The 9,897-nt window shown below is 41.5% G+C and overlaps 1 protein-coding gene across 11 annotated transcripts in view; it reads right to left on the bottom strand.

The window, feature by feature from the left end:
- Positions 1-1,463: 1,463 nt before the first annotated feature.
- PIKFYVE (phosphoinositide kinase, FYVE-type zinc finger containing) overlaps positions 1,464-9,897 on the bottom strand; it is a 63,788-nt gene continuing 55,354 nt past the window's right edge. For all 11 annotated transcript variants that reach the window (XM_071434785.1, XM_071434782.1, XM_071434788.1 and 8 more), the window contains 5 exons: positions 9,786-9,889; positions 9,395-9,523; positions 7,824-8,085; positions 6,013-6,087; positions 1,464-4,976 (listed from right to left, as the gene is read on the bottom strand). In XM_071434785.1, coding sequence (XP_071290886.1) covers positions 4,861-4,976; positions 6,013-6,087; positions 7,824-8,085; positions 9,395-9,523; positions 9,786-9,889 — 686 coding nt within the window. In that variant the 3' untranslated portion in view covers positions 1,464-4,860. The remainder of the gene's footprint in view (positions 4,977-6,012; positions 6,088-7,823; positions 8,086-9,394; positions 9,524-9,785; positions 9,890-9,897) is intronic.

Here is a 9,897-nt window from a genome sequence, read left to right as displayed (position 1 = left end):
TTAATAGACAAAAAGCAGAATATTGGTTTTCCATAAAGCAGTTCAAATTAACACGAAGAAGATATAATTTCTGCATGTTATAGGCTGCTATGGAGTCACATAAAGTTCCCGTATTCTTTTCCTACCTTAACAGACACATTAGGAAGAATACAATTCAGTCAGAATAAATTACGGATCAACTAGAAATTCATATAGCTGATGTGATTTGTTTCCAGAAAACAGTTTCTCCCTATGATATGTATTTTAAATAATACTTATAATCCTACTAGAAAAAGAAAATAATTTCTTTCTCTTGTTACATGTGTATGTGTACATTAAGCAATCCCAGTTGTGCTCTTGTAGATACGTAACTCTTTCACCTGGCAGGTAGTTTATTTTAGTTAGGACACAAGATCTCAGCTAGTCCAGTAGCAAGCCCATACCCAGGATACTTCATTTTTTCGTACCCAGGGTGTTGTTTTATTTTTGATGAAGTTATAGCTATATAACGTCATCAAAAATATATTTTTCTATAGGATATAGAAAAATATCCTATGTAAGCAACGGAGAAAAGTTACTATATTCCCACCCTGTCTTTTCAACTGTAGTTCAGTGCTCTTTTTGTGTTCACTTACTTTATTATCCTACCTTTGGTCATGAATCATTATTTCTTGAACTAAAGCTGCATTTGTGCTCCTCAACTTCATGCCAGAAGCTCCTCAAGTCCCACCACTCATCTTTACACCCACAGAAGGCAGCACTACCTCTGGATTGAGTATCCCACCTTTTCCTTGCTCATAGCCCCATGGGGGGGACAGGTTCTGATGCAGTTTCATACTGCAGCAGATGAAAAAACTCACTCACCTGGCAAAAAATGGTGATTGCACATATAACAGGTAAAATCCTCAAGTTTTAGATAGAGTTTTATATTCTAGGAATGAACAAGTCCCCTTCCCAGAACTAATCACAAATTATTTTAAGCCTTAGCAAAGAGGTTAATATATACCAGGTTAATGTTAATATATACCAGGTTAATGTGAAACAATCAAGAGAATACATTTCTTTTCAGACCTTCTTGGATTTTTTTCTTTATCTAGTCCACTTAAAAAAAGATTATGGAAATACCTGGAATGTGTTCTACATCGTGGCAGAACTGGGCAAAGGCACACCACCACCTGCTGGACAAAACTGGATCCCTGTCTCACACACCATTGTGGTGAACAGCAGCTGCAGGGAAGATAGAACTGTGTAAAAGGTTATTTGTACATTCTACTGCCACTGCCCTGGGGAGCTGCCCAGAGGTGCTGCTGCATCACAAGAGACAAGCTGTGAGGTACAGAGACAGGACAGGCATTTTACACTGCACACAAAGCTGGCACTCTCCAGCACAGCAGTCTCTGCACAGTGAGCAGTGGCCTTGCCTCTGATTGAGATAAATGGGGTGAAATGAAACCCAACTGCTCCACACATGGAACAGACTCAAGTATACTTTAGTCACTTTATTTGTATCTATATACATTACATTTTGATTATCCAAGTAGCCAAGGCAATTATTCTCAAATAGTTTAGTACATCAATTTTATAAAATACAGCTGAACCAAGTTAGAATAGAAATGCATACAATATAGTACATTAAGTGCTTTGAAGAATGACTAGTCTGGCCACCAGCTAGTGAGCAATTCATTTGGTTTTGGTCATTCTCACAGAGGAGACTCCACAGGTAACTCCCGTGAGCCCACTAGAACTGCTCTACCAGCAAGAGTCCCTCATGTGCTTTTGGGGATAGAATGCATCTCTGGGCCGCTAGAAGGCATTCTGCTGTCCACATGCTGACTCAGTCATTGCTTCTGACTTGGACAAGATTTAGACATTTGTCTCAAGGCCTCAGATCAAAACAACAGAAGAGTCAGTGTAGCTCTGAAGAAATTCAGTCTTCATATTTGCAACTGGGATTTACTTACGCATATGCAAAACCTGTGTTATAAACAAAGAAATAAGCACATCTGCCTGATGTGCTGTGTTGGACTGAAGCAAAGGGTTCATCCTTAGGAATTCTACAGGGACACAGACTGAACACAGCCTCCCAAGCAGCTCTCAAAGATTTGTTCTGCATTAAGTATTGCTCTCCTTCTGAGAAAATTAAGCTTAGTAGTAATTGAAATGTCAGGACAACTATCATACTGAAAATGGAACATTTGAGGAGACCCATCCAGCTGCAGGGATTTGGACTAGAAATGCTTACAGCTTTATACCACAGGACATCCAAGATGACCCAACTCCAGCTGATACTGCAGCTACTGTGATACTCAGGACCAGTAGTTTATACTCCAGTCTAATCAGGACTAGTCTATCAGCCACATCCTGGCCAAAAATTAACTGTTGATACCAGCTCAAGATCATTCCTAAAAATCTCTCCAACTGCTGTAACTTCAGCCCAAGAAGTTGAGCCATGACCATTCACGTCTCTGGCTTTGTTCACAGGCTGCAGAACAGTGGAAGATTCTCTCTCCCTTCTGCAGTGCTGAGGGCCTCGTGCTGTCACGTTCAGAGGAGTAGCAGCCACTGTCAGATGATGAAGCTGCTTACAGCCATCTGCTCAGGACTCTGGCAGACAAGCAGCACAGAGCAGCCACATATCCCAGGAAAAGATGAGGGTTACTGGTGACAGAACAGACTGGGCTAGCACACCACATCAGCCTAGAGCAGGTGCCATGCCCACGCTCATGCTCCATCCACCAATCCACATACTGACCAAGGTGGAAGACAACATAATTAGCTGCTGTTGGGTCACCTTAGCGGGCCAGGACAGTCAAGTTTTGCCTGTAAACTTTAAGGGAAGGAGGAGAACACATGTAAACTTTAACTGAGACTGGAACATAGGCTGCATGGCAGGTTCTTTCACATTGATGAACCAAGACAGTAGGTAGAGGCCACAGAAGTGGGAGTAGCCCGGAGCTGATGGACTGGTTGCCCTCAGTAGACAAGGCCACACACACAACCAGGCAAACTGGGAGAACATTTCAACAAAAGAGGCAAGATGCATCCCAGAGGTGATCAGCTGTGCCTGATGTGCTGTGTTGGACTGAAGCAAGGAGTACTGTGTTCTCTTTCCACAGCACATATCACTGCAGCCTTCAACAGTGCACCCCCAGAAACAATTCTCACATTGCACTGAGGAAATCAGTACACTTGCTTTTCTGCTGCTTCAAGGCCAGCATCTTTGCTCATCCTCTAGTACAGTGTTGCAATAGGGTGGGGAAGGCTCCTTCCAACACAAATTACTGTTGCATCCTGGCAGCTCAGACAAGAGCTGCACTGGGTGGTTTTGGAGCAAATAGCTCAATTCTCACTGCTGGCCTTTTCCTTTCTCAGTGCTGCCTACTGCTGGTCACTCCTAAACAGCCACCACCATCTGCTGCAGAAAAAAATACTGAACACAGGAGAACTGAACAAAATGCACGTTTCAATCCATAGTTACACTGATGAGGGCATTATGAGGCAACTGGTTAGAATGAGCAAGTGATCACTAAGAGCTATCCTGTCCCAGATTCCATGTTCATTTGATGTTCTTCCATCAGAGACTGGAAGTCAAAGGACAGTATTCTTGCCTTTCAAACTCATTAAAACTCCTGTTATTTACTGGCCTGTATTATAATGAAACAAAAAAGTAAACTCATCACCTCAAAAATGAGTAAAGTTTTTTTTTAAATGGAAAGAAATGCTTATTGTAATGATACAGAGACTCACAGATCTCTGCACATCTTATGCATCATACAAGATACCTGTTAGTTCAGGTTTTCCTTTTTACAGAAAACAACAACTACATTCATCTCCGTGACCAAAAAAAAATCATGACATGAATGCAAGAAAAACATTCTCCTGGCAAAATTTCACCATGAGGTAATTGCATTGCTTGAAAGTAAAGGGAAACTGAAATGGATTTGAAGTGATCTGCCAGGAATGATAGTTGCATTAAGAAGAAAGTTGCAGTATTCACTTTGTCTAGCAACTCACTACCTTTACTAAGGAAAGGGTTAATCTGCTTCATAACTATAATCAATCAAGTCTTGTTAAATTAAAGGGTATGTTAGTTACCTGTTTCCAGGAATTTGAGCAACATTCAGATCAAAGTACTGTTTAGGAGTGAAGGGATATGTTTTGAGTTTGCAGTATACTGATGACTGACAATCCATTTTTAGGGGATTCAGCTAAAGTGCAATTATGACAGATAAACCAGAGCTGTACTGCAGTAACATAACTTAAAAGATGGAGTCATAGGGCATTATAGATGTGTAGCTGCCTTAAAAAAAATACTGTTTACAGAACCTAGTAAGAATTAAAACTATGGAGCATAAACAGCACAAGTTATTAATGGATCCTAAACAGGTCAATTACAGACCTTGTAACAATAGCAGAACTCATTAATTAACTTCATTCTTCTCTCCCCCATCCACGTTTGGGGAGTTTATTTCACATTTTCAGTACCAAGTATCCACTACAGAAACATGAGCTGTATGTATTCAACACCATTTTGGCAGTGCAAGACTTCCAGAGATCGTGTACTTCTTCACCATCAGGATCTGGATAGAATGCCAGTCCAGTACTTAGAAGGAGATAGCATCACCTTCCCTACTGACAGCAGGGATATCACTTATCAGTGCTGTTCAGTGGTACCTTACAGTTTAGATCCTTACTGAGGCAGGTTTGCTTGTTATCCTCCAAGAGGGGATTAAAGTGCAAGCGGATTTCATACTCTGCAACATGATGCCCATGGTCAGTGTAGACATGGAACTGCAATCCTCTTGCTGCTGGACAGACTGCTGGAAGAGAGTGGCCTATAATGTCATTGTCCTCTTGTGCTTTCCCAATATGGGCTTTAGGTCAGCAATTCAGGCCCAGTCCTGTCCAATGGTCTGGCACCATCAGGAAATACTTGTCCATAGCTTCACAAAACCTGGTCCGGTACAGCTCTGGAGAGACCACAGTGGGCATCTTACCTAATGTGTAAGAGCCAAGAGCAGTTAGAAATGGGCTAAAGATACTGCAGAACAGACAGATGTCACATGAGATTACACCTTATAAAGTTCAACAACAAACAAGCATAAGGTTTTGCACCTGGGAAAACATAATGCAGGAGCACAGACTGGGATCTCCCTGGGGAGCAGCTCTGTCAAAGAGACCTTAGGATCCTGGTGGACAAGCAGCTCAGTGGGAGTGAACAGTGCTGCTGCAGCAAAGAAAGCCAGCAGGAAGGACATCACCAGCAGAGAGACAGAAGGACAGAAGTCATTATCCCACCAGTATCCCAGCATTATCTTCCACCTGGAAGGTGCTACTTCCAGGCCATACCTGGAATACTGGACTCAGTTTTGGTCCCTGCTATATTAAAAAAAAAAAAAGGAAGAAAAAAGATGTGGACAGGCTGAAGAGGGTCCAGAGAAGGGTCACAGAGATGATCCAAGGACTGGGAAGCCTGCCATATGAGGAAATGCTGAGAGAACTGGGTTTGTTCAGCCTTGGAAAAAAGGCTGCTTAGAGGAGACCATATCATCACGTTCCAGTATTTATAGGTGGCTAAAAAGAAGATGGAGACTCATTTTACAAGGAGCCACACGGAAAAGATGAGGGGTAATGGATATATGTTATTCCTGGGCAGAGTCCAGATAGACATAAGAGGAACATTTTTCTCAATGAGAACAACCAACCACTAGAATAGTCCTGCCAGTGAAAGGATGGATTCCCCAATAGAGGGGATTTAGGATTCAGCTGCACAGGGTATTAAGCCATCTTGTATAGACTGTGCTTTTGTCAAGAAAGGTTGGATCAGATAGCCCTTGAGGTCCCTGCCAACCTGGTATTCTATTATTCCTTCCTCTGTTCTCAACAACTTAATCTGTCACAAATTTGCATTGTGGGGAAGTTGTGACTTTAGCAGTGTTATAGAAAGCTTCCATGTAACAAGGAAATGAACATGAACAAAAACATGAACATGAATGAATATGATCAAAATATTTGCTTTCAGTCTGGACTTACCTTGTCCTCCCAAGATGCCAGTTGACTTTACCACCATTTCAAGCTTTTTGTCCCAGGTAAAAGTACGAATATAATCTGTTACAATAAAAAAAAAAATCCACACACAAATATGTTTTACTTTTTTTAATCCAAGTAACACTGTTTTAAAATGTATCTATTTTCCCCCAAAGAGGGCAGGAAAGCAGCAGGGCTTTATAGTCAGAGCTTCAGTGTTTTCCCTACCAGTTGCCTCATTTTCTGTATTATGTTTGTGTAGGGTGAATACAGTCTTTCAAAAGTCCAGCAAGATCACAATCAACTCTTCCTGTCTCCACAAGAACAGGCTGCCCAAGCACATCTGTCTTTATCCACATTAGAATGTCAAGGGCTCATTTACAAGGGTCACTTCACTCACCCTCATCCCAGAAACCCCACTAGAAGACTGAGGCTTGGCCTCCATTTAAACCAGTATTTGTCATCACTGCAGCCACCTGCAGGTTTGATAACAGAATGGAAGGGATTGCCACTTTATGATAGAGAGGACTGGAAATATCACCTACCAGTCAGTGACCCTGACTGGCAGAGGGGGCAGCAAGAAGGCAACGTCTGAATTGTTTCCAAGCCCTTCCAGAGAAGGCATGCTCAGTCACAAGCACATGAACATTTGGGCCTGCAAAGCTAAAGCTGCAGTAAGACCAGTTTTCAGAGACATAACTTGTTTCCTGTATCACATAAGGATCTAAACTAGGTAAAGATACTGACCTCTGATTCAAACACAGTCCACGCTAAGATTTCTTAGTTCCAGTCCAACACAAATTTAGCTTGAGTACTTTATAAGTTCTCCGGTTATCATCTAAAGAACATTCTGATAGCCTGATACAGCAGACATGTTCTCTCTTCCTGATAATATTTGTGTTCACCAAGTTCCTTCAGATATTTGTGTTAAACACTGAAGGAACTGGTAACTTTAAATATCATGTATCAGATAAGACTTGACATAGGGCAGCAAAAAACCACACACGCAGTAGAAGCACATGGTCAGTGTAGTCCCATCCTATTTGTTCCAATATTCAAGAGTCTACAAATCTAGAAAGTAATATCAACTTGCAACAAACAAGAGCTTGCTTTGTAGCTGTGACTTTAGAAAAAGAAATGTTATTGAAATGGCTTTTGAGCTTTATCAGAATAAGTGTAATCCAGACCTCCTGTTCTGAGATCTCATCTGGAAGCATTTCTGAGCTGGGTTTCATGACCATTTCCCTAAGTCAATTCCACATCCTGCAAAATTGCCTCATCTCTAAGTCTTTTGTACTACAGAAGTTTGTCTGTCTCAACCATCTCTTTTTCTGTCTCTACTTTCCAGTCACAAGTCAGAGGATGCAAGTAAGGTAATTACTGCATTGCCACCCACATTATCCAGGTCAGACTATGTGATTATATGAGATCCCATGATGTTTAACTTCTTTCTTCCAACCCTACCAACACTCTTTCTCCTTAGAGCCCCTCCACACAAGATTGAAGCCTATGTAAACACAACTAAACTAAAGTTTACAGATTAAACACATAAAAGCATACAAATAACTCAACTGGAGTCAAAGTCTAGGTTAAACTACCTTTGAGGCCTCCTGCATATACTCATAGCTCTGAGCCTATGAGAGACCTGCAGAGAAGACTTACTGCCTCCACTTTGAATACCTGTAAGAGCTGAGGGTGGTATTCCACCAGGGAGAAGACAAGATTTCCTGACACACATCTCTCTAGTGGGAGCACTATGAACATCTAAACCAGAAGGAAACCCTTTCATCATCTGAGAGCAACAAAATACAACATACCAATGATGCCAACGACCAGCTCGTTGTTGGTATCATCACGCCCCACCAGCAGGGAATAGTCGATGATGAGATGGCTGGAGAGGAACTGGGAATCGCTGTGTATGGAGGCCTTCAGCACAGCTTTGCAATGGGAACGGATGTACAAAGGGTTGTCCCGAACCATCTTCAGAAGGTTTTCATCCAGCAGGACCACATCACAGGTTTCCTTGCCTGTCTCTGTTTTAACATTTCTATTCCGGAGGGAGCCCTTCAGGTCAAACACCTGCAAATGGAGAACAGCACTGCTTTGTTTCATTTTTCTGGGTTAAAGACTTCAATACCTACCACTTGAGAAGGCAGCACAGCTGGACAACTCTTTCCTTCTCTTTAGAAGGAAGGCAATTAACAAAAAAATATTTTGTAGAGAATAGCATGTAAGCCTGGGCAAAAGCTCTGCCACCGCAAGTCAGAAGTTTTAGGCAAGTTATTTCACTAATAATTAGTCTAAATTAAGAGAAAAAGGGTCCCTCTACTTTTTATATTGTTTAGGTAAACTCAGTTTTCCAGCCAGTTTCTACAGAGTTAATTGCTGACAAAAGCAAAGCCACTGAAGAGGGAGATGGGTGGTGCATGAAGCACCAGTTAACACGGGCAAGGCAAATGACAGACCCATCATGAGGCTGTTAATTATCTCTGGAGTTCTCCAGTCCAAAGTCCTGCTTCAAGGACTTCTCCTGCTTCTCCCTATTAGAGAAGGTTGTTCAAGTTCTGTCCAGTCAAGATTTCACTAACTTCTGTGGAATAGAGTCCACAGTCTGTTTGGGTTTCTCTTCTGTAGTGCCTGAGCCCTCCTCATGATTTAAACAACAGACAAGCAAAAAGAAAACCCACATTATCTTTTACATCCATCTAGAATTCCCTCCATCCACCTCCTCCCACAAACATTCCTTGTTTTAGGTCAGGCACTGAGAGGTAAAGTGGAAAGAACTGATCCTATCTAGGTTTAGAAGTGATGTTTGTTTGAACTTCCTTTTCAGTTTCAAATCTCTATTTAAAGAGAATTTCCCCCAGTAATTTTATTATCTTCATTCCGATGCCTGATAAAGATGGCTTTCCTTGACTAAGAGCAAGACTGAACTCAAAATCTTGTCCCACATCTGAAGTGGTTCCAAGAAAGAACAGTGGGTTAAAAAATAATTAATTCCCCCCACTACAGAGTCACTCTCTCTGAGTGAGGCTCTCATTTTAAACTAATTATTCTGTTGTTCCAATCAGTTCCTCTGAAAGTTTTGTAAAAAGATTTTACATTTTCATAACCAGTTTAGTAATGCTTTCTCTCGGACACCAGAGATACAGGGACAAACAAGACTTCTGAAGACTGAACCCTGCACAACAGCTATCTGAACTAGCCAAGAGAGGCATCAAGCTCCTGAGGATCACGTAACAAGGAAAAGGCACAAACTGTCACCCTTGAGCAGTGTGAGAGGTCAACAGCACATGCAAAGTTAAAAGTCACCGAGATGGCTACAAATGACTCTGCTCTTTCTCCCAGTCACAACTGCACTGCAAGGAACAGAACACTTTGCTCTTACCTGAGCCATTTTCCTGCCATAGAAAAGGTTTTCCATGACAAGCAGATCCAACTTCTTTTCAGTGTTGTTTTGAGAGTTCTTGTAACCGATTCGATACACCCCAAGGATTTTAGCCAGTGCTGTGGGCTTCTAATGAAGACAAGACATGGGTTAAGATCTGTGTAGAGACAATCAGCAATCCCATACCAGAAGCACCACTGTTCTGTCTGACTGTGTATTACAGCTCAGAAGTCCAAGCATAATTTCCACTTTACATCTTAAAAACCCATTATTAATGTAACTCACACCCTCCAAAGTTTTCTTTTATTTAAATGAAAAAAGTTAATAGAAACTTTTACTAGTCTTTAAAATCCAGAACACTGCCTAAAATAAAAAGCACTTTTTTTAATACCTTCTGCTGAACTGCATTAGTGATGTAAGTGAAGTAGTGTGGAGCAAAGTCAAGGAATGACTGGACTTCCAGACGAGGCATTTGCTTCAAGATGAATCTATCATCTGTTTTA

The sequence above is a fragment of the Agelaius tricolor genome, unplaced genomic scaffold (assembly GCF_023055355.1).
Source record: "Agelaius tricolor isolate 1412-34295 unplaced genomic scaffold, bAgeTri1.0.p SCAF_10, whole genome shotgun sequence".
Classification (NCBI taxonomy): domain Eukaryota; kingdom Metazoa; phylum Chordata; class Aves; order Passeriformes; family Icteridae; genus Agelaius; species Agelaius tricolor.
Note: the sequence above shows the minus strand (reverse complement) of the source record. Positions and strands in the feature narration are given on the sequence as shown.